The sequence below is a fragment of the Sinocyclocheilus anshuiensis genome, unplaced genomic scaffold (genome assembly GCF_001515605.1).
Source record: "Sinocyclocheilus anshuiensis isolate Anshui unplaced genomic scaffold, SAMN03320099.WGS_v1.1 scaffold1579, whole genome shotgun sequence".
Taxonomy (NCBI): Eukaryota; Metazoa; Chordata; class Actinopteri; order Cypriniformes; family Cyprinidae; genus Sinocyclocheilus; species Sinocyclocheilus anshuiensis.
This window is the reverse complement of record NW_015549652.1, coordinates 1-21952: the sequence shown is the minus strand read 5'-3', so window position 1 is coordinate 21952 and position 21952 is coordinate 1. Positions and strand designations below refer to the sequence as shown.

The following is a 21952-nucleotide window of genomic DNA, read 5'->3' as shown; positions in this document are numbered from 1 at the left end:
TGTGATACGTATCGTATCGTGGCCTCTGTATCGTGATATGCATCGTATCGTGACTTTGCTGGTGATAACACAGCCCTACAGGACACACAAGCACCACACATTTATTCACACTCAAAAATCACACATACAGTAGTCAAAGCTGTGCCTCAGAGGGTAATGTGTTGCTCCTGACTTACAAAACAGCTGATGTGCTCTGGATTGGGTCATTCTCATCCTCTCCTGGTACTTTCCTGTCACTTCTCCACTATCGTTTCAAATACATACACTGAGTGATGCTACAGCATGCTAAGAAATGCAGGTGCTTCCTCTTGTCTTTTGCTCTGTTTGACCCTCTTCTACCCTCCTCCCTTTTGTACAAAACTTTGAAGACATTAAATATCTCAAAAGTGCAGGGCAACTCACTCTCCCCATATCATTTCCAGTTATTCGTGATACCTGGATATGGACTTTTAAAACTATTTCATGAAGGTTGCACTTAAAAAAGCAATTTCTATTCATTTAAAAACAGATTCCCTGATAGGTTTCCATGACCTTGGGAACCCATTCTGCAATAGGGCTGGGTATCAATCAGGGATGGGCATTCAAAGCAAAAATAATATTCGAAAATCGCTGGGTATTATTCGATTATTATTCGAAAATCGCTCCCTCCACCGCATGCACGCACAAACACCCATAAACAGAGAGAAACGGAGAGAGACAGGATTCAAGCTTTCAATCTGTATGATAAACTGTTTAATTCAGAAGATATGCTACCTTAAAAGCAAAAATAATATTCGAAAATCGCTGGGTATTATTCGATTATTATTCGAAAATCGCTCCCTCCACCGCATGCACGCACAAACACCCATAAACAGAGAGAAAGGGAGAGAGACAGGATTCAAGCTTTCAATCTGTATGATAAACTGTTTAATTCAGAAGATATGCTACCTTAACTCAAGCCATATAATGATTGTAATGTGCTGAAACATATTAATATAATAAACATAACTGAATGATGGCACTTATTAACATAACAGTCTGTCGATTAGCATAAATCAACTGCTCATAAGGCTAGGACATTTCCATTATAAAAAATGGAACTCCAAAGGGAATAGATACGAGATGGGAGGAAAAATATGCTTCAACATCTTCTGTCGCAATCATATCATTGGGTAATTATACTGTATATAAACTGCGGGCATCAGGGAGCCGTTATTAATATGCGGGGCATTGAAATCGCTTATGTACGCGCGCTTGTTTTTTACTTTCACTTTCGAGATTCGCAATCACACGTACGAAGCAGCACTCGGCAGTACTTACCACACATTTTACAAGATTAGGTGTTTGTCAGTGGTGCTCAGGATCTGCAAATCATTCGTCATCATCCTATCAGTCATCTCTCCTTACTATGTTTATGTGGTAAGTGAAATGTTATGTACTGTAATGTAACAGGCTACCGTTAGCAAGCGGCTAACCATGTCCCTTTAGTGGCTCCATAGAACGCGTTATTTGTTTTCCGTGCCTTTCTGAATACGGATTCAGCCACACCTCTAACCCAGTCGGGGGGGTTTGTGGTCCGCACAAAACTCTTGACATCGTCCCAAGTTACTGTAATTGTCATATGCTACACAAGTCTTTTTTTATGCCACGCAAGTCTACAGTGTACGCATGAGACAATGTTTTCCTTCTGTTGTCTTTGACAGCTTTTAGGTGCGTTATTGGCAGCGCCACATGAATGCGTCATCACCGCATCAGCACGGAAAACATGGGGAATTTTTTAAGACCGTAATCGCACAACCTATTCGATATTCTATAATTAAATCAACTAATCGAATATTCAAAAATCATGACCCATCCCTAGTATCAATACTCGAAAATTTCTACACAAGCTCTACATTTGATTCCGATTCATTTGGGTACATTTCTTTTATAATTTCCATTTTGCTGACATATGGAAGAATTTCTCTTTGTGAAAGGCACATCACATCTTTTTGAAATTTCAGACATAGACAGAAGGACTGAAATGCTGCTTACTCAGGATTTATTTTAGCTTTTTGTTGGTAAGTGTTACATTTACATATTCAAATTATAACTTGAATCCGATGCAAAATTAATGTCACGTTTCACCTCATGCACAACTCCAGATCGCACAGTTTACTATTGAGATGACTGCATTTTGCCCACGGAATTTCACCATACAAATGTGACTGCACACTAATAATGTAAATTATACAGGGCAGTGTTTCTGATTCAAACCCATAACTTCTCTTTTTTTAACTATTCATTAAATGAACACGTTCATAAGAGTCTTTTGTCATGAAGTCGTCCAAACAAAGTTTGCAATTACTCAGAAAATCTACATTTTTATCCAGTCTCTAGTCTTCTTTCAGGTCTTGACGCTAAAGAGTGATCTCCACAGTTCAGACTGTCATATCTAAATCCAACCTAAACTGCTTTATGATAATTATGTCTGGAATTTTATATTAATTTGTCTAGGACTATCTGGATGACATCCTCTCTACTCATCTTCTCATTTCTTTCATCTCTGCTCATTCCTATCTCTGTCAGTCAGTTGTTTAATTAATATCATTAATCATTTCAGCTTAAACATCTTGCTGCTTCTGATCAGGCCAACAAATACAGCAAACTTACGGGGCGTGGGTGGGGGTGGCATTCACGCAGGTTGATGCAGACCTCAAATTAGAAGGCAAACAATTTGATTCAAGCAACAAGGATGAAGGAAACGTGCCAGGAGCATTTGCAAAAGAGAAGGAATGAAGCCCTTGTCAGTGACGATGAATAGGAAGAAGGATCTGCAGAGAGAAGAATTATCAGAGTGCAGAGATATGTCCAACCGATGCTGTTTTATTGGCTGTGCTCTCCAAAAGATGTCACAAAGCCAAAGCTCAGAACCTCTCCACTTGGCTCACGAAGTCACTTGCTATTGTGTGTCTGACAAAATAACAAATCTAAAGCCTTAAACCTGAAGGTCAGTTTTAATACAATATCTAAAACCAATTTCCACCTGTTTGTCAGCACCATTTATCACCTTCATTTAATACAATTATGTCCCCTACACAAACGCCTCGGCTCAGCAAGAGAAAGAAAGAGGGCAAGGGTGTGTGCATGACTACGTGTGTCCACGGGTTTGGGTTCCTGAGGGGGGCAGGTGAGGGTTGTGGGTGCAAGTCCTCATTCGAGAGAAGTGGGAATTACTTTAGGCAACTTGTGCAACAAGAGAAAGTGTGAGGGTGAGGATGAGACAGAGATAGAAAAGGAAAAACCTGATAATAGATGCAAAAAAACCTGCACACAAGTCAAAACAAAAGCTGCTAGCTCAAATCAGGAGTGAGAGATTGGCTGACCCCTAAGAGGAGGAGGTGTGGTATCTGCATTCACAAGCAGAAATGGGTCGCGAGGGGTGAGAAAATTGAGAGAATGGAAAGAAACAACAGATAAGCTGAAGAAAAATGAACAGCACAGACAAACGTATACTTTCCCGAAGCAAAGAAAATTCTGTCTTGATAATTGCTTGTCAGTCAGAGAATTAAATTAGGCATTATCTCAATTTAATAAAATTAAATGTAATGTGAAAGAAAATGAAAAATCCTGTCATCATTTACTCACCCTTGTGACGTTCAATCCCATATGATTTTCACTTTCTTCCGCTGATCGCAAAAGGATGAAAATGAGGCTGCTCAAGCTCCAAAAAAAACAATCACAAATGTAGTCCATGTGACTTGCGAGCTATATTCCAAGTATTCCAAATATGTGCTATATTCCAAAGAAGATAAAAAGGTATAAATGTTTGGGGGAAACGGTGAGGTTGAGTAAATGATGACAGAACATTCATGTGGATGAACTGTTTATTTAAGGACTATTTATGGATGAACTATAATATTTGGGATCAGTTTTATGAGGAAGGTGTTTGCATGGGGAGTGTTGGCATCAACAAACAGAAAGAACCACAGAGCCAGATACATTCTCTGAAAATAAATTACACACTTCATCTAATTCAGTGAAACCAACATTCAAAAGTTTTGGGTGAGTAAGATTTTTTTTTATTTTATCGTTTTTTTATTATTATTTAATGCATCCTCGCTTCTGTGTATGTAAATGTATTCTTTACTTTCAAAAAAAATCTTTTAAACGAGAAAAATATTTTGAAAATTTCACATAAATGCATAAACTAGTGGCTTCAGTCATGATTTATAGGTAAAAGTTCTGCCTACACAGTGATGCTGTCTCCTCTATGGAGGACAGTCTGATGGGGCATGACCGACTGAATCACAGGCTGATGCTGGAGGGAAAAGCACAGCTAGTGTGTCTCTGGGGGGAAACCACAGGCATGGTGAGCTCTGTGGACAGTGACAGTCACTGAGCCAACACACTGCCTTCAGCTGCAACAGCACAGCTAAACACACTCATTGGAGATATAACCGATGTTTCCAGCAAATGCTCTGACCAGTACAGTCTACATCCAGAACGAAGCTGCTGTATGCAGAGAGAGACGGCACTGGAACAAAAATAAAGGAGGGCAATCAAACACAACCAAGTGAGACTCAAATTGTTACTGACAAGCATGAACAAGGAAAAGCCTGTGTGATGAGGCCATGGTGTATCACGCTGGAACTCTGTTTTACTCTGCCCAGTTTTATAATCAAACCAGTTTTGACAAGAGGGAAGGGCAAAAGTGCAGAGATTTGATGGCTGATCGCCTAGTGCACATCAACAATAATTGCTCCCTTTCTAACATGTGTTCTGCCTGAGCTATCAATGATAAACAAATATGTGACCCTGGACCACAAAACCAGTCATAAGGGTCAATTTTTTCGAAATTGAGATTTATACATCATCTGAAGGCTAAATAAATAAGCTTTCCATTAGGGCTGGGTGATAAATCGATAACGATATTTATCGCACGATATAGATTTCCTCGATAAACAATAACAAGAGTTCGATAAATGTTTGATATAATGCGGCAAAGGCTGAACGAAAGAGCACTAGTCATTTGAGGCGCGCCACTCGGATCAAAGTATCAATGTAGACGTGTATTAAATATATTGAAGGAGGAGTAATAGAATATAATTACAGTATTTTTTTGTGATTAAGCAATATATGTATTATAAATAATTTAATAATGGCAACAAAAACAGCTATTGCTGCATACTATTAATCTTAAATATTGTTCTTAAAATTTAAATGTTTCAGTTTTATTTTCTTGTTAGTGTTGGGCTATGTAACTTAAGCTTTTTTTTCCCCATCAGAACAAATAAATGTTGAAAAAGTTAAGCAAGGTGCCATTGACAGTACGTGTTTTTGCTTAGAAAAATGTCAGATGCAGCCAGTGCAATGGGAAAACATTTGAGATCTCTAGACAGGTTTTTTCGAAGTTGAACACTGTTTCATGCAAAAGACATCAGACGTGAGTGCAGTGGTCAAACATGTCCGTTTAGAGTGTGTTTACATAGGAAAACAATGGAAAATTAGCACAGTGGAATGTAAAACGCGTTCTGTGTGAACGGACTGTAAGTAATTAAATTGAATGCACCGTGGTGTAATGTTGTAAATGTTCTTCCAACTCAACTGATTATCTTTATTCTGCACATTATTTCTAATTTCTTAAATTTTCATTCAATGTGTGTACAGCATCAGAGAGTGATCTACAGTGCAGACGACTGAAGCTGGACTATGAAGAGATCACTCCGTGTCTGAAAGATGTCACACTAGTCTGGGAGAGAATGCTCAGCACCACTGGGAGGTCAAAGGTCAGATTTGACACTGAGGAGATCCACAAAGCTGTGGGACAAGGTAACGCACGCACGCACACACACACACATACATACACACACGCACACACACACGCGTAGATACATAAAAATGTTGAAGCTAATGTAACAGTGAGTTGTATGAGGTTTTTCTTAGCAGCCTATCCATTGAATGACACCTGGATTAACTGAACTTGACCTGTACATTGAGTGAAGTGTAGTGGTCGACCGATGTATTGCCAAGGCCGATATATATAGGCTGATATCTGCCATTTTTTCAAATATCGGTATCGGCCGATAAGTTTATCTGTTTGGCCGATGTGTTCGAGGTGGGACTTTTATTTTGACGGCGCATAGGGCTGGGCGATAAATCGATAACGATAATTATCGCACGATATAGATTTCCTCGATAAACAATAACAAGAGTTTTTGATATAATTGATATAATGCGGCAAAGGCTGAACGAAAGAGCACTAGTCATTTGAGGCGCGCCACTCGGTCAATGTAGACAATGTAGACGTGTATTAAATATATTGAAGGAGGAGTAATAGAATATAATTACAGTATTTTTTTGTGATTAAGCTATAGCGTTTATGCATCTATAAATGTATTTAGACTACTGTTTCTCATAAATACCTACAAGCCATATTAAATTTTTACCATGGTATTGAAGTGCTATATTTGTGGTTTTAACTGTGATTATCATGATCATAATGTATGTTATGGAAGACCAATGGTTAAAAAACACCTTAAACAGTCAGAATAATTAAATGTCACCATATAAAAATGAGATTGCTACCATTTTTACAGATATTACTGATTTTGATAATGAACATAAATCTACATCTGCATCCTAACTCAAGCTACTATCAAATGTGTATTTCTAAGAGACAAAAAAAAATTAAATGTTAATTAAAATGTAATTAATATTATCAGGCAACACAAACTTGTTTCTTGATTTGAAACAATATTACTCATTACTAGAACATGCAGAACTAAGAAATTATTTTTTTTCTATTAAGATATTTATTTTGTTAAGGAAAAATGACTGGAGAAGTGTAAAGAGAAAAAAAAGTATTTGTCATGTTCTGACCATAAAGATTAGTTGAAAACCACAAATAACCATCTGGTTTTTACAACTTTCACATTGGAGCAAAAATATGCCTTTAAACTTGAAAGAAATAAAAAAAAATGTTGTGATAATTATCGATATCAACTGATATGAAAAAAAAATAGAGATAATTTTTTGGCGATATCGCCCAGCCCTATTTTCCATTGATGTGTGGTTTGTTAGGATAGGACAATATTTGGCCAAGATACAACTATTTGAAAATCTGGAATCTGAGGGTGCAAAAAAATCTAAATATTGAGAAAATCGCCTTTAAAGTTGTCCAAATGAAGTTCTTAGCAATGCATATTACTAATCAAAAATTAAGTTTTAATATATTTACAGTAGGAAATTTACAAAATATCTTAATGGAACATGATCTTTACTTAATATCCTAATGATTTTTGGCATAAAAGAAAAATCAATCATTTTGACCCATACAATGTATTTTTGGCTATTGCTACAAATATACCCCAGCGACTTAAGACTGGTTTTGTGGTCCAGGGTCACATATGTTCAGTTAAGCTATTAATCACTGAACACTTAATGGTTGACCATTAAATTTTGCATGCTTTTTTATGACCCAATCTTTATGCTGTTATTTTGAAAGTTCTATTTAATGAATTAGTGAATTCTGAATCAAAAATGTCACGCTTCTCACAAAAATATTAAGCAGCACAACTGTTTTCAACATTAAAAATAATACGAAAAATTACTTTGGCACCACATATTAGAATAATTTCTTAAGGATCATGTGACACTGAAGCCTGGAGTAATGGCTGCTAAAATTCCAGCTTCGCCTTCACAGAAATAAATTACATTTTAAAATATATTCAAATATAAAAGTTATTTTAAATTGTAATAATATTTCACACTATTACTGTGTTTACTGTATTTTGACCAAATGAATGCAGTTTTTGGTAAGAGACTTCTTTCAAACACAATAAAAAAAATTAAAAAAAAACTGAACTGTGAAAAAAAAACTCGCCAATGAATCGCCTGCGATTTTGAACGCGATTTTGTGTAGCTTGTCAGTGAACTACGGCTCTGTGTAGTAAATGCCGCTCCATCTGAAAGCATGCGTTGGAGATTTACTACTAATCACAGGAGCGGCTTTACTGACGAGATGCACATGAAAATCGCATTCGATTTTTTGCACAGCCCTAGTGCTAACAGTACCTAATAATGTGAATGTGTATTAAGGACCGGAAGGGTTCCTGACAACATGAGCCTAAAATTTTTTGAAGGGCCATTAGTTGCACAGCAAAACCAATGTTTTGAATTAACTTTAAACTCTGATTAGGAAGCTGAATCAACTGGTTTTTCTCATCAGCAGACCTGCAAGGATATTTGCAACTGCAGAATTCTGCAGTATTTAAATGTTCATCATTTTAAAAATTCTACTGTCCATATCCCGACCCTTGCATATTTATTTATTACTTTGGATTTATTAATACATTTCCACCTTTCCCACATTCAAAAAGCACTTGTCGATATTCAAAATATATTTGTAGACAACTTCCCTTACTTTCGTCTTCCTGTTTTCGCTCACTGTCACTCTTCTTAAGTCTGTTTCTCTCCCATATCGTTCCATTGCATCAAAGTGTCTTGCACATTTTCAGCCATCATAGAGAGGAAAACTAACGTGTCTTTCAGAAACATGGCAGAGGGAAAGAGGAAACAGAAAAAGAAGCGACATAGTGGGCCAGTAAGAAAATAAACACTTCTCTCTCTCTTTCTGAAATAACTTGTGCAGAACCTTTTTTTTTTCATCCCGGTTCCTGGAGAGAACTGGCAGCCCATTTTATTGGACCCAAGGGAAATCACATGCTTTATATTCCATCTCCCCACACATGTCGGGACAAGAGCACATCTGTCCAGAATTGACACTGGGATAAATAGGAGGGGGGAAAAACGAGCAAAAGGGGTGAGAGACAGAGAGAGAGAGAGATAGTGAGAGTGAGAAAGAGAGGGGAGGGGGATGAAAAGTGCTGATGTCAATAGCGGTTTCAAAACCTAGTGAGTGTACATACACAGCATTTTGAGGCATCACAGGCACATTCCTGAGACAGAGGCAGTTGAAAACAGCAGGTAACAATTATGCTGTCTTGTGAAACATTCTGAGACAAAATCATACCCTTAGCAGCTCAATTAAAAATTTCATGAAATTAAAACAACAGAACAATGCGGATACTAAACATTACTTATATAAGTAGAGTTTTTGTCTACTTTTTTTTCAGAAAGACGTTTCATCAACTGAACAATCAGTGTGTTATTAAACAAAAGTACAATCTGAAAAGTACGATCTGATGTGGCTTCTTGTCACAGAATGAGGCGGAAAATATGTTCCATAGGCTACTTTAAAAAGAATACATCGATTAGCAATGGATTATAAATATACTTCATTATTATGAAAATACCAGCGATGGCTTGAATAACACAGATAAACTATATTGTCGCAGTCGAGTGTTAATTGTCTTTGTTTATCATTCAAAACGTTTATATGTTCTGTTTACTCAGTTACAGCTATAATAGCATGTCTTTGTCCATATAAGGGATTTCCTGGTGGGTCATGAGTTCCCTACTTCTGTGACTGGATATGTGGATTTTCTGTGTGAGGGCGCCCTCTGGCGTCCAGTATGAATGAAACAGACATCGTATAGTGCTAATGGCCAATCCATCATTTTTTGGGGAATTTTTATTTATTTTTTAGTAAGTATCGGTTCAGGCACCATTTAGGCACCGGAACGTTTTAAAAGTATTGATTTGGCACCGGTATCGAAAAAAACCCAAACGATACCCAACCCTAGAGAGTAGCCGTAAGAAAGGAAAAGATTACCATCCATCCACTATGCCCTGTCCTCGATTAGGTCATCCCGTTCAATATTTAACCAGTCACAGTCAGTGAGTGTGATGAGGCCTGCTACATCAGAACAGATGTCTTTTCAAAATCATTTAGCATTCTGCTGTGATGGGAGGATGAACTCCTGAACTGACACAAAAAAGGAGTGAAGGAGGAGTGAAAATCAATGTCACTCACAATGGCGCACACAGGTAATGGAAACATCATTCACTCGTCCAATCAGACGCCTCGCCTGAGCAGAAAAGAAAGTATGGGTATAAATTACGCCCCCTACATATCCTTGGTGTTCATGCCCCGTACTAACGCTCCCTCGTCTCTCTTCCATGGTGAGGAGGAAGAGAGAGAATGACAGTACAAATCAAACGCCAGCCAAGCAAAGGATGAGCAACCTCACCCACACAATCACAAAACTCATCAAGCTCATCATTACCAACCACACACATACAGAAAACACACATATATCTGCTGTTGCAAAACTGTGATCATATCAACCTACTGACAACTGAATATCTATATAACATTAAAACTAAACTTAGAACTGTCTAACTGGATAAAACCGTCTCAACTCGACAAGTAAAACAGCAAACAGGATGATGCATTAAACAGAGCATTTATCAAAATGTCATCAGCATTCAGCTTAAATCACTATGATTGATGTGCTTAATCCATCACTACAAAGAATCCCAGATATCAAGCTGAACTCTGAAGAAAACAATAGTAGAAATTATTTATAAAAAACACCATGTGTGATGTTTTTTTTTTATCTTTTGTGAAGTCTGAGTGGATTCCCACTCAGAAATGTTGGAGTACAACATCTCATTCTCATGACATAAAGAGACCTCATAAGTCAGCTAACAGAATCAAACATTGGCAGGTACAATCGTCACCTTTGTGGGCGCAGGTTAAATGCTCAATTTGACTCTGATGGGATGAAAAGCTACCTTCCCTCGATCACATCAGTCCAATTTTTGGTTTATAAAATGTAAATCGGTTGATAGGACCTAAAAGAAATTTTAAAAAATCTGTTTGTTTTGTCTCCAGCTGGTTGCATCTCAGGCCTCCAGAGAGCTGTCTCTCTATATAGCACAGACAACAAATTCAATAATTATTTGCATGTTATGGCCATTGTCACTTTGTAACATTGTTATTATGTTTGATATTATATATGTAAACAGATATATTCTTTACAATAACGATAATATTAGTTACGCCATTAGGTAAAAAGAATACACACATACACACACGCAGTATCACTGTGTGTGTGTGTGTGTGTGTGTGTGTGTGTGTGTGTTTAATGCTAATGTATGATACCTAATGCATTAACTACAGTTTACGAATTGAATCTTATTATAAAAACCAATGCCAACAATTTTAACCATAATAATAGTGGCTAATGCCAATATGGTCATCAATTTACTGTGCATCTCTTGGCCAAAATTAACAATAAGAAGCAACAATCTTAGAATGAGGCCATTTTCTTAGCCTCTAAGGAAAAGAAGAAAAGAAGAAACTGACATAAATGGTAAAATAACTTCCAATGTGGGCCAATATCAGCCTTGACTGCATCTGAATATCAACATCCAGACCTTCCAACAGGGAATAGCTGAGAGGGACCTGTGGGGATCCTAGTTATGATAAAATACCATATGTCCATTTTCATTAGGGAATTGTCACGGCCTTCTCTCGTTTCTTATTGCAAAGCATGGAAAATAGAAGTTCACGGTAATGAGGCTACATGGACCAGTCATGAGAAATTCCTCTATATTCCCTTGCCACTGTAAAATACTCATCAAGGCCCTCACAACCTAAAATACAGGCTAATCTAGCCTTAATTTAAAAAAAAGACTGAGTGTCTAAATGTTGTACATTTCCACTTGACTGAGCATTTGCACTCTATGAACTTTCTTAGCAATTAATCAACATTTACTAAAGTCTTTGTTACCTATCCTTATCTCGGCTTTATTCATTCCACAATGTGACCTATAAAAATACGACACTGCAGGTTTTCATCAGCGTACACAAATAAAACAACTTTGTGTCATACTATAGCCAGACAATGGCAAAAACACAAATTAAAAAAAGACTGAAATGTTTGGAGAAGTTTTAACCTTGCGCAGGAACAAATGATAAGGCGCCAGGTGTGAGTAATGTTCAGGCTACACTCTCCACGCAAGGTCAGCCATTGCTCTCCGATTGTGGATCATTCCGCCTGTGACATTCACGGCCATAACGAACAGCTGTATGTGCCAGAACGACGTTTGGGTGCTAATAGAAATCATGACATTTCATGAATTATGCCAATAAAGAATGCAGCGCTGATAAAAACAGTTTAACACCGACTCTCCTGCTCAAACAGGCTCTCGTCTTTCCCTCTCTCCCCTCCTTCATCACCACAGATGAGGTTTATTTTTTCCGTCCACAGTCTTTGAAATTGGACACACTGATCAGTGTGGTCTGTCAAATTAACTTTAACCACCTGTAATAACTTTATCTGCACGCACACACTGGGCTTTCTAACCCACTTATCTATTGGATTTTTTGTGATTGGAATTTTAAAAAAAAATTTTTAGATGAAAAGGACACTGGACTAAATGAGTGTCCTAAAGCAACGCACTCATGGTGCTTCTAGGGTCACATTTTCAGACGAATTAGACAATGTCTTGTTAACCTCCTGGGGTCGACGGTGGCGCCGGCTCCACCACGTGCATGTTTTACTGATAAGAGCAAAAAGAACTAAATCAATATATTGTTTTCTGTGAATGAGTAAGATGATTTTCACATAATTTTGAAGCAAAAACTCTAGACTTCAAGATCAGTTCTCAAAAGTCTTGTGATCGAATGTTCTGTATGTGTTTTATGGCCTTATTTCAGTGACTTTCAAATTGTAGTTTTTCACTAAGCACGCATAAACGTTGTTTTCTCAAAAACACAATCACGTACATACATGCTGCTCACATATTATTGTAGCCCAGTTTGTGCTGATTACAGTGTTATTAAACTTTAGACATTCAAATGTTTGTAAGCAACTGAAAAAAAGCACAAATGTCAGGGCATGTCAAAACTTTTCCAGGCCCCAAAACACCCTCAGAGTTAGTGCCCAGATTACAAAGCAAATCATTTTGGACCCCCGACCATTGCATAGCTAAAAAAACTAAACTTTGTTTAGTTACTTATTTGAAATTTGCAGGCTTCGATGTATTCTTACAATTTTTGAAAGATCAAGAAAAAAACTATTTAAAAAACTATAAAAACTATAAAAGCCACAATAAAACAAAATAAAATATTTCCAAGGACAACAGAATAGAACAGTCGCAACTCCATAAGAATAAAATATTAATTTTCTCTCATATCAACCTTTTTCTCCTGTCATTGCACTTACAACCATTGCCTGCAGCATTGCGTCTCTCTGTGAACTGCATTTAAAACTATGCTATTAAATTAGAGTAGTTTAATGGTCACAAAAAAAGGAAAAAAGTAAAGCCTATTCAAAAAAAAAAACTATTCAAAAATTGTTCATCATCTTCACCCTCCTGGAGAGGCCTCTCTGTCATGTTTGCGGTACAAATGCAGACAAACCACAGGAGAGCTCATCGCAAACGGCATCAAACAATTAAGAGGTAGGAGAGAAAACCTGGGGCGACATGGCAATCAGTAATACATATTAATGAATGCCAGCGTGCAATGCTGCTCTAGCTTGAAATCACAGGGCACGCCGCTGAGCTACACACCAACGGGCAAGTGTCAGAGGTCAGATGTGGCAGGTGGCTAGGCTGGATAGTTCAGTGTGTGTTTGAGTATTCAGCGAGTTATCAAGCTGGCTTATCAAGTTTGTGATGTGAGTAAGAGTTTGAGGATGCCTTCCAGAGGAAAAGTGTGTTTGTGTAACCTGAGCAGGTTTCTACAAAAACTGCAAAAATATCCTGCTAAATTACATGAGTCCGAGAGAAACAGGAAAACTCTGAAGCAAGAAAACTTGACTATCATTATATATGAAATTTAATGCTGTAAACTACAAAAAATACATATATAAATAAAAGTTCCTTTAAGTAAGTACCTGACTGGGTTGCTAGTAAGTGACACTCTGAGGGAGTCCAAACAGGCAAACAGTCTCTCATCGGTGGCACCACATTTCAGTTCACTCAGAAACTCCTGAGGAGCGATCTGACTGCTGCTCCTCAAACTACCCTGTCAGAGAAAAACAGAGAAAAAAAAACATATTAGATGCTTACATTGTCAAATCCTTTTGTAGATTTCGTTTGACCCCATTCAAGGAGATTGGAGCTTTAACTGCATAAGAAGAAGCTGCCCAGGGGCAGTAGCAAGATGGCTGCAAAGCAAACGTGCCTTAAAAGAGACTCAACTACACATTTACAAGATTGCGTCATTGTTTTTAAAACTTTAAAGCAACAACTTCAACATAAATTCACAATGAATGAGCAACAAATGCCTTTTTAATTATTCTTTGAAAAGAAAATATTTTTGTGACTTACAGGCAATTATTACCCTAATTTGCAAACTACTGAATATTGATCATATTCTTCAAACTTCTTTTATTACTTTGAAAGGCTTTCACATTTGGAGAAGCCAGCAAATAAACATGACAAAACGTGTGGTTGCCGCCTGTCAAATTTGAGATTAAGAGCTCCTACAATTTACAAACAAACTCCACAAAGAGTCCTGCCTGCCTTTAATTACTGACTTAACAAAACTGCAATTACTAGAAATTAGTTGGCAAAACTTGTACTAAAACAAATAAGACAAAAACAAAAAATAAAAGCAAATAACTATTGCACATTACAAAATGAACAAAGTTCGTCAGCGCCCTTATTCTAATAATAGATTTGTTCTACTTATTCCACGTCAAGGTAGAACACAATGATAGAAGATCAACAATAACAAAAACAAAAAAAAGTACCTCCCAATGACGTTTAATATCCTCTAACATAAATATCTAACAGAGATTGATATTTTTGTCTTCTATTTTTGAGCCAGTAGGCCGTTTATGATGAGAGTGCGTAATATGACAGATATGACAAAAATCACATAAGAAAACATTTACGCCCTTCCAATTTCTCATTGTTCGAGGTTCTCAAAGCCACTGCATGTTAATGAGGAAATTGATTATGTGTGATTTATCTTTCTGATTTCCTCTCTCTGAAGATGCGGAGGGTAAAAATTGCTTTTGCTTGCTTCCACACATTTTTACACATTTCAAGTTATCTTGCACACTGGGCTGGGCAATATACAGGTATTGAATATATGTGTGCAAGCTCACGGTTAGTAGTGGTGCAGAGTTAAAATAATTTAAGGCAAATACAATACTGTTGTTTCAAAAGCAAGATCAATCACAAAGAGTCCTTAGTGCAGGATAAACTGGGATGTTACAGTACATCAAGTACAGTCAAGATTTACATTTGCCTTTTTCTTTAAGTCATTGTAATTTTCTATACTGCCATTTTCACAGACAATTTCAGTAATGACCTTTGAGGGAACCCTGGAGGGAACATATAATTCATATACATTCATACTCATTCATACATGCATATTTAATTTTTACATTACAAAAGTGTTAACCGTTTCACCTCTAGTGCATGTTGGGCAGTGTGGTTTATGTGGTCGTGTGTGACTGTATTACTTATGTACAAACTGCAGCATCTGTGCTGTGTTTTTCCACAGAGGGGGTATCAAAATATATTTAAGACCTAAGGGAAAGTGTTGGCCACTTTGAATGTACAACCAAGAGCACATACACACAGACAGGATGAGAGGAATTCAGACTAGTCAAAAGGAGAGGAAGGGCAGAGAAAAATGGCTTGTTTTTGCAGAAAAGCTAGTTCATGCATTCATGACCTCTAGAAAAAAAAGTGTCTCACACAGCTCCGGGGGGTGAACAAAGGCCTCCTGTAGCGAATCGATGCGTTTTTGTAAGAAAAATATCCATATTCAAAACGTAATAATCACTTGAATCATCATCAGTGGATGAGCCCTGAAAGACAGCGGAGACCAGGACAACTAGATGAGCCCCAGATACAGATCCCCTGTAAAGACCTTGTCTCAGACGACCACCGGGACAAGACCACAGGAACCAGATGAGTCCTCTGCACAATGTGACATTGCTGCAGCCTGGAATTGAACTGCTGGTTTCGTCTGGTCAGAGGAGAACTGGCCCCCCGACTGAGCCTGGTTTCTCCCAAGGTTTTTTCTCCATTCTGTCACCGATGGAGTTTTGGTTCCTTGCCGCTGTCGCCTCTGACTTGCTTAGTTGGGGACACTTCATTTCCAGCGATATCGTTGACTTGATTGCAAATGATTGCAAAGATACTATTTAAACTGAACTGAGCTGGATGATGACATCACTGAATTGAATGATGAACTGTCTTTAACTGAAAAATGAGTGTTTACTATTGTCATTTTGCATTATTGACACACTATTTTCCTAATTAATGCTGTTCAGTTGCTTTGACACAATCTGTATTGTTAAAAGCACTATATAAATAAAGGTGACTTGACTTGACTTGTTTTTAACCGAGCCCTGCAGCATGCTGACCAGCATCAGGCAACTCACTCCAATCAGACAAGTAAGTGATCTATATGTGCATTCAGCTGTCAGTTTCTCTTGTGCTTCATATCTTATACACTCTGTTCTCTACATATACATTTTTTATTTTCTAACCAGGAATTGTTGATTCTTGCAGGCAGGACACAAACATGACCAGCGGGAGACCGACATGCAGCAGCAGCAGCAGGTCATTACACCACAGGATCAGCCCTCCTTATCCTACCCATGGTGCACAGGGCCTGTGGCCTGCTGCCCTGACTGTCCCCTCCGCAGGAGACGGAGGTCTTAATCATCACATACAAGAGATACAGCTGCTTCCACTGAAAGACTCTCCGCCCATCCCTTGTTCTCTCTCTTTACTATCCTGTCCTTCCTTTATAGTTCTCCCTTTATCACCATGGTGACTGCTTTTTGTAACTTGAGGGAAGCAAACATTGGCTTTTTTTGCTTTCCTTCCACTTGATAGCTAAACCTTCAGCAAAGCCAAGGCAAAATATCAACCCCACAACTATATCTGGGGTTTCAGAAGAGATTATGGCTGTTTAGATGTTGTTTTAAAAAATAATGAGAGCCAAAGGAAGAAAATCATTATTTTTCAAGTTTTCGTTTATCACTACAGAACCACCTTGTTTGGGATAATTCATACAAGAGTGTTTCTTTTAAAAACAGGATTTTGGTTTGTGTTCCGAGTAGTTTATCCCATTACTCCTGTTACATGTTAATTAAAAATAGTATTAAAAATCCTGTGGACAACAAATGATAAAAGTATAGGATAAGGGGGATGCTTGCTATGGTTGGGTATCGAAAACCAGTTCCATTTTAGAACCGGTTCCAAATTTCCAAGAACCGGGTGTTCGATAAGACGCGTGCATTTCGATTCTGCTTAACGATTGCTGCGTTTGCATTTTAATGTGATTAAAAACGATTTAAGTGTAGGAACGGAAAAAACTTGCGCCCTGTTTGCATGCAGCACACACGAAGCGCAAGCAGCACAGAGAACAGAGGTCGCGGTACAGGTTCCCGGTTTTTGTCCGTTCCATTCCGTGTATTTCCACTGTAGAAAAGGTTGTTCCGGGCCGAAACTGACTTCTTTCATATTTGTCGACCAATATGCAGAAAACTACATCAGTATATCATCATAAACACAGCCGTTTTGTCGTACGTGAACGTAAACAGATGAGAAAGAAAACACACATGTACAGTATTTTTAGATCTGCGTGCGTTCGGTGTTAAAGAGACAGCAGCCTAATAAATGCGCTGCCTGTCATTAATGTTAATCAAAGAACAAAAGAAAATCATTCACTGATCTTGACTGAATATATTTAATAACTTTAATTGATTAATCTATATTTTATTTATGAAAAGAAAACTATGCAGTGTTTTTAAACTTTTAATTACCATTTCTGTACCTGAAATTTTGTTGTATTCATTTATGATATTGCTAATTGATTTGTTTGTTCCTATCTTATTACCGACCGTTTACTTGTCTTTAACACTTCAATATTTGAAATTTATATTAATCTAGTTGTTTTTGCTGTGGTATTTTTTTTTTTAAAGCATAGGCAAAATTCCTCTTGCAGTGTTCTGTAGGCTGCTGATTTTTGCTCGTGTTATTCAGCTGCAACAGAATGCTTTGTAAAAAAGACAAAATAAATGTTTGACATCTAAATGTTTGACTTAATTTTCTTTTATATTGGATTTTTTATCTTATTAGAATCGAAACTAGGAATCGATAAGCAGAATCGGAATCGAAATCGGAATCGATAAAATTCAAACGATACACAACCCTAATGCTCGCTCAGGATCAAGCCTACTCTTTGAAACCCGCATTATCCAAACAAATCTTTAAACAAGAATATGGCTCGCAGCGGCAACATCAAACAACGAGAGTCTCGCATTAAGAAGCCAAGTCATGATCTCACAGCAGAAGCTCCAAACACCTGGTGGCGTCTTCTGTCAGGAATCACAGGAACGAAGGTAAACATCCTGGAGCTTGCCCTGGGTCACAGATCGACCTTTCTGCTTTGTGCTGAGCCCTCCAAGCCTGACAACAGGCCAATTACATCAACTCTGTGCAGGTTATGACATTAATAAACCATGAAGCTAAGTTTCCTTGGGTAATTGTAGCTATCACTCCCCTTAAGGTACCGTGAACCTGATTCTCATTAGTTAGTGGTGTCATTTAGCAGACAGTTTCATACAAAGTGATTTACAGTACACTAATTGACGAGACAGTCCCACTGAAACAACCAGGGCTAAGTGCCATGCTCAAGGGCAAAATAGTAATCGACGCAACATCAGCAACTTCTAGGTCCCTAGTGGGATCAAACCAGTAACTATTAAGCTAGCGCTACCATAATCTCAATGAAGTTTAGTGGTCTAGACCAGGGGTTTTCAACCATTACAGAACTAGGACATGCCCCACCCAGACTCACAGTCAACCCAGGAACCTCCAGTTTTTCAAATAAGCTAAATCAAATAAATATTTAAGATAAATAAATACATACATAAGAAAAATACATAAATATTTAAAATAAATAAATGCATAAATAGCGTAAAAACGTATCAAAAGGTCAAACAAATTAAAGAAAGAACTAAAAGAGCAAAAGAACTAAAGAAAGACAACGAACAAACAAATGAATTCGTGAACAAAAGAACAAATGAATGAAAGAGCAAAAGAATGTAAGAATTAAAGAAAGAACTAAAGTAAGAACAAAAGAAAGAACCAACAAACAACTCAACAAACAAATGACAAAGAACGAAAGAATGAACAAACATAAGAAAGAACAAAAAGAGTGAAAGAACTAAAAGAAATATGGTTGAAAACCCAGGGTCTATTCTCTAACTCTGTATGCACTGGCTTGGCTTGCATGAGATATCATTATCCAGAACAGTTAAATAGAAGATATTAAAGGGGTCATATGATGTTGCTAAAAAGAACATTATTTTGTGTATTTGGTGTAATGAAATGTGTTTATGAAAGATACTTCTGTCTTTTCTGTGCTTTCCGTAAGAGGCTCCAAATACTGCGTCCCAGCAACCCTCTTCCCAGTGAGTGGGTCGACCACCTGCCCAACTTTATACACAATCTCTGCGAGTTCATGGTTGACATGTTTGGATCTTTTCTCCGGCAAAGCCTTCAACAAAACAACATCCCCAACAGTGCACTGCTCCAAAGGATCGTGGGCAAAGTATGTCTTCCTCTTGTTGTAGTACTTGTATAAAAAAATACAAATAAAAAAAAAAGCATATAAATACAGGATCAGGTTAATTCTGTCTACAAACCAACTATTTTACAAATAATGCATCATTAGTTTACCGACATAAATGACTAATGCTTAAAGGGGTCATGTGATGCTGCTAAAAAGAACATTATTTTGTGTATTTGGTGTAATGAAATGTGTTTATGCGGTTTAAAGTTCAAAAACCATTATTTACCTGTGGTTTGGGTGAGGGTATGTATGTGATTTTATTATTATAAATCCTTTTGCCTGTTTTTCCTCTTTTTTTTTGGTGTTGTGAAAATTGAATAAATAAATCATACAAAAAGGTCTGAAAAGCGAGGTGTGCTCTGATTGGCCAGCTATCCAGTGCGTTGTGACTGGGCGAATACCTCAAGCGTGACGGAAATGTTACGCCCCTTACCATATTTCACGACAGGCTAGAGTGAGCGGAGGGCGGAGGCCTAGAGTGAGCGGAGGGCGGAGGCCTAGAGTGAGCGGAGGGCGGAGGCCTATAGTGAGCGGAGGCCGGAGGCCTAGAGTGGGCGGAGGCCTATAGTGAGCGGAGGCCGGAGGCCTAGAGTGAGCGGAGGCCGGCTTGAGTGAGTGGCGGTGGAGAACGGCGTGGCTTGCGGCAACCACATGTGACGACACCCGGCTGGACTCTTTTGGAAGGCCAAACAAAGTAGTTTCGCTTTCACAACGAAACACACAGCGCCTTCACAACATGGCGGCGGCGGCAACAACAATACTACAGTGAGAATAAAAGTTACGCCTTCTTTCTTTGCGTGAACATTTGGGCGGCGTTATGCAAATCTTCCCACATCGTGACGTAGACATGTGGGGGCGTGTTAGAACGAGCCGTTTTAGGTAGGCGTGGTTGACTCTTAACTTTTATAAAGAATATCTCTTTGGTTTTGAGACTTTAGTCTTTGCAACTTTACAGATCTTCTTTATGCACCAAGAGCTTGTAACACTCCAAAGAGAAAGGACAAATTTAAATCGCATCATATGACCCCTTTAAAGTTTATATTAAAGCCTTTTGAGCATCATCAGACTGAACTTGAAAACTCTGTTAGATGATTTGTTTGTTCTAATAATGATTTTGGCAAGCTCAGCCCATCCTCTGCTTTTCCTGTCTGCTCTGTCCTCTGCAATATTGTCTAGAATTAAATGCAAGCAGAAAACAGCAGCGCATAAGCAAATGTCAGACATGCTTAGGGAATTGATCATCCATTTAAAGGACAGGTCACACATGCCTCTAAAATGCCAGAGCCTCTCCCATCCAATCAGGGTGGAGAGCAAGTGAAAAACATCATCAAAATGTCCCATCAACCTGTTCAGCTTCCTGTGGTTGTGATTATTAACACTGTGTTCTGGCCGAATGTCACAACATGTTGGAGTTTCAGAACCAAGAAAAGTCTCTGAAATGATGGTGCCTTATCTGTCATTGATCCACAGATATGATTATGATGAAGGATATCCAAGACGATAAAAATGGAAAAAATTAAAAAAATTAAAAAAATAAATAAATAGTGCCCGCTTCTAAAAAAAAAAAAAAAAAAATGTAATCTCTCTTGTCATGTTGGTTTCATACAATGAAAAAAAAAAAACATTACAGTAAAAAAAAAAAAAAGTTAAATAATTAAAAACAGATATTTTGCATGTCCACCTTTTTCCTGAACACGGAAGTCTCACCCGACTAGAAAGATCCTTTACATTTCCGGTCTCTGGTGTTTCTGGTCAAATTAACATTTTCCCAGCTGATAATATAATGTTAAACCTATGAAAATGTTTTTAAAAAGCACATGGTGCCACAGTTTCATCACCTTACAGTGCACTGTAACCGATTTTTGTAACTTGAACAGTATTTTACTGTAATATATACAGTAGGATACTGTAAAATGTGTATACAGTATTTTACTGTAAACAGCAAAGGATTATGGGAAAATATACGGTTACTACTGTATTTCCTCCCTACTGTAAATCAATTTAGAGTAAACTACTGTAAATTTACAGTAGTGAACTTGCCCGTGAAAAACTGACCAATGGCAAGGGAGTTCTTTTTTGACTGTTTGGTGGAAGTGGCTGTAAAAGGACAAAAGAGAAATGCACCATTAACTCGACAAAAAGGTTAGTATATAATTTCTGTTTTATGCAAAACTGCAATATTTTAAGATGTTTTCACTTGTTAACAGCAAGCTAAAATTATTCATCGTGTCCTTTTTCATGTCAGGAGTTGGAGCCTTTTTTTCTGACTGACGGCCGGAATGTAGAGCCCTGCACGGGTCTCAAATATAAGCCCTAGCCCGGCCCAGGCCCGAGAAGCTCAGGCCCTAGCCTGGCCCTTGTCCGACAGCTTATCAGAATTACCGGCCCGAGCCTGACCCGAGCCAGTCTTTTTTTTCCCCTTCTCCCAAAACAGCTTACTACTGTTTCCGCTATTAAAATAGT

General features: G+C 37.9%; 1 protein-coding gene across 1 annotated transcript in view; it reads right to left on the bottom strand.

The window, feature by feature from the left end:
* LOC107660248 (protein diaphanous homolog 3-like) overlaps positions 1–14795 on the bottom strand; it is a 273308-nt gene extending 258513 nt beyond the window's left edge. Inside the window, exons 1-2 of the mRNA XM_016449516.1 lie at positions 14778–14795; positions 13773–13903 (exon numbers count right to left, since the gene is read on the bottom strand). Of these exons, the coding sequence (XP_016305002.1) occupies positions 13773–13903; positions 14778–14795 (149 nt within the window). The remainder of the gene's footprint in view (positions 1–13772; positions 13904–14777) is intronic.
* Positions 14796–21952: the final 7157 nt, after the last annotated feature.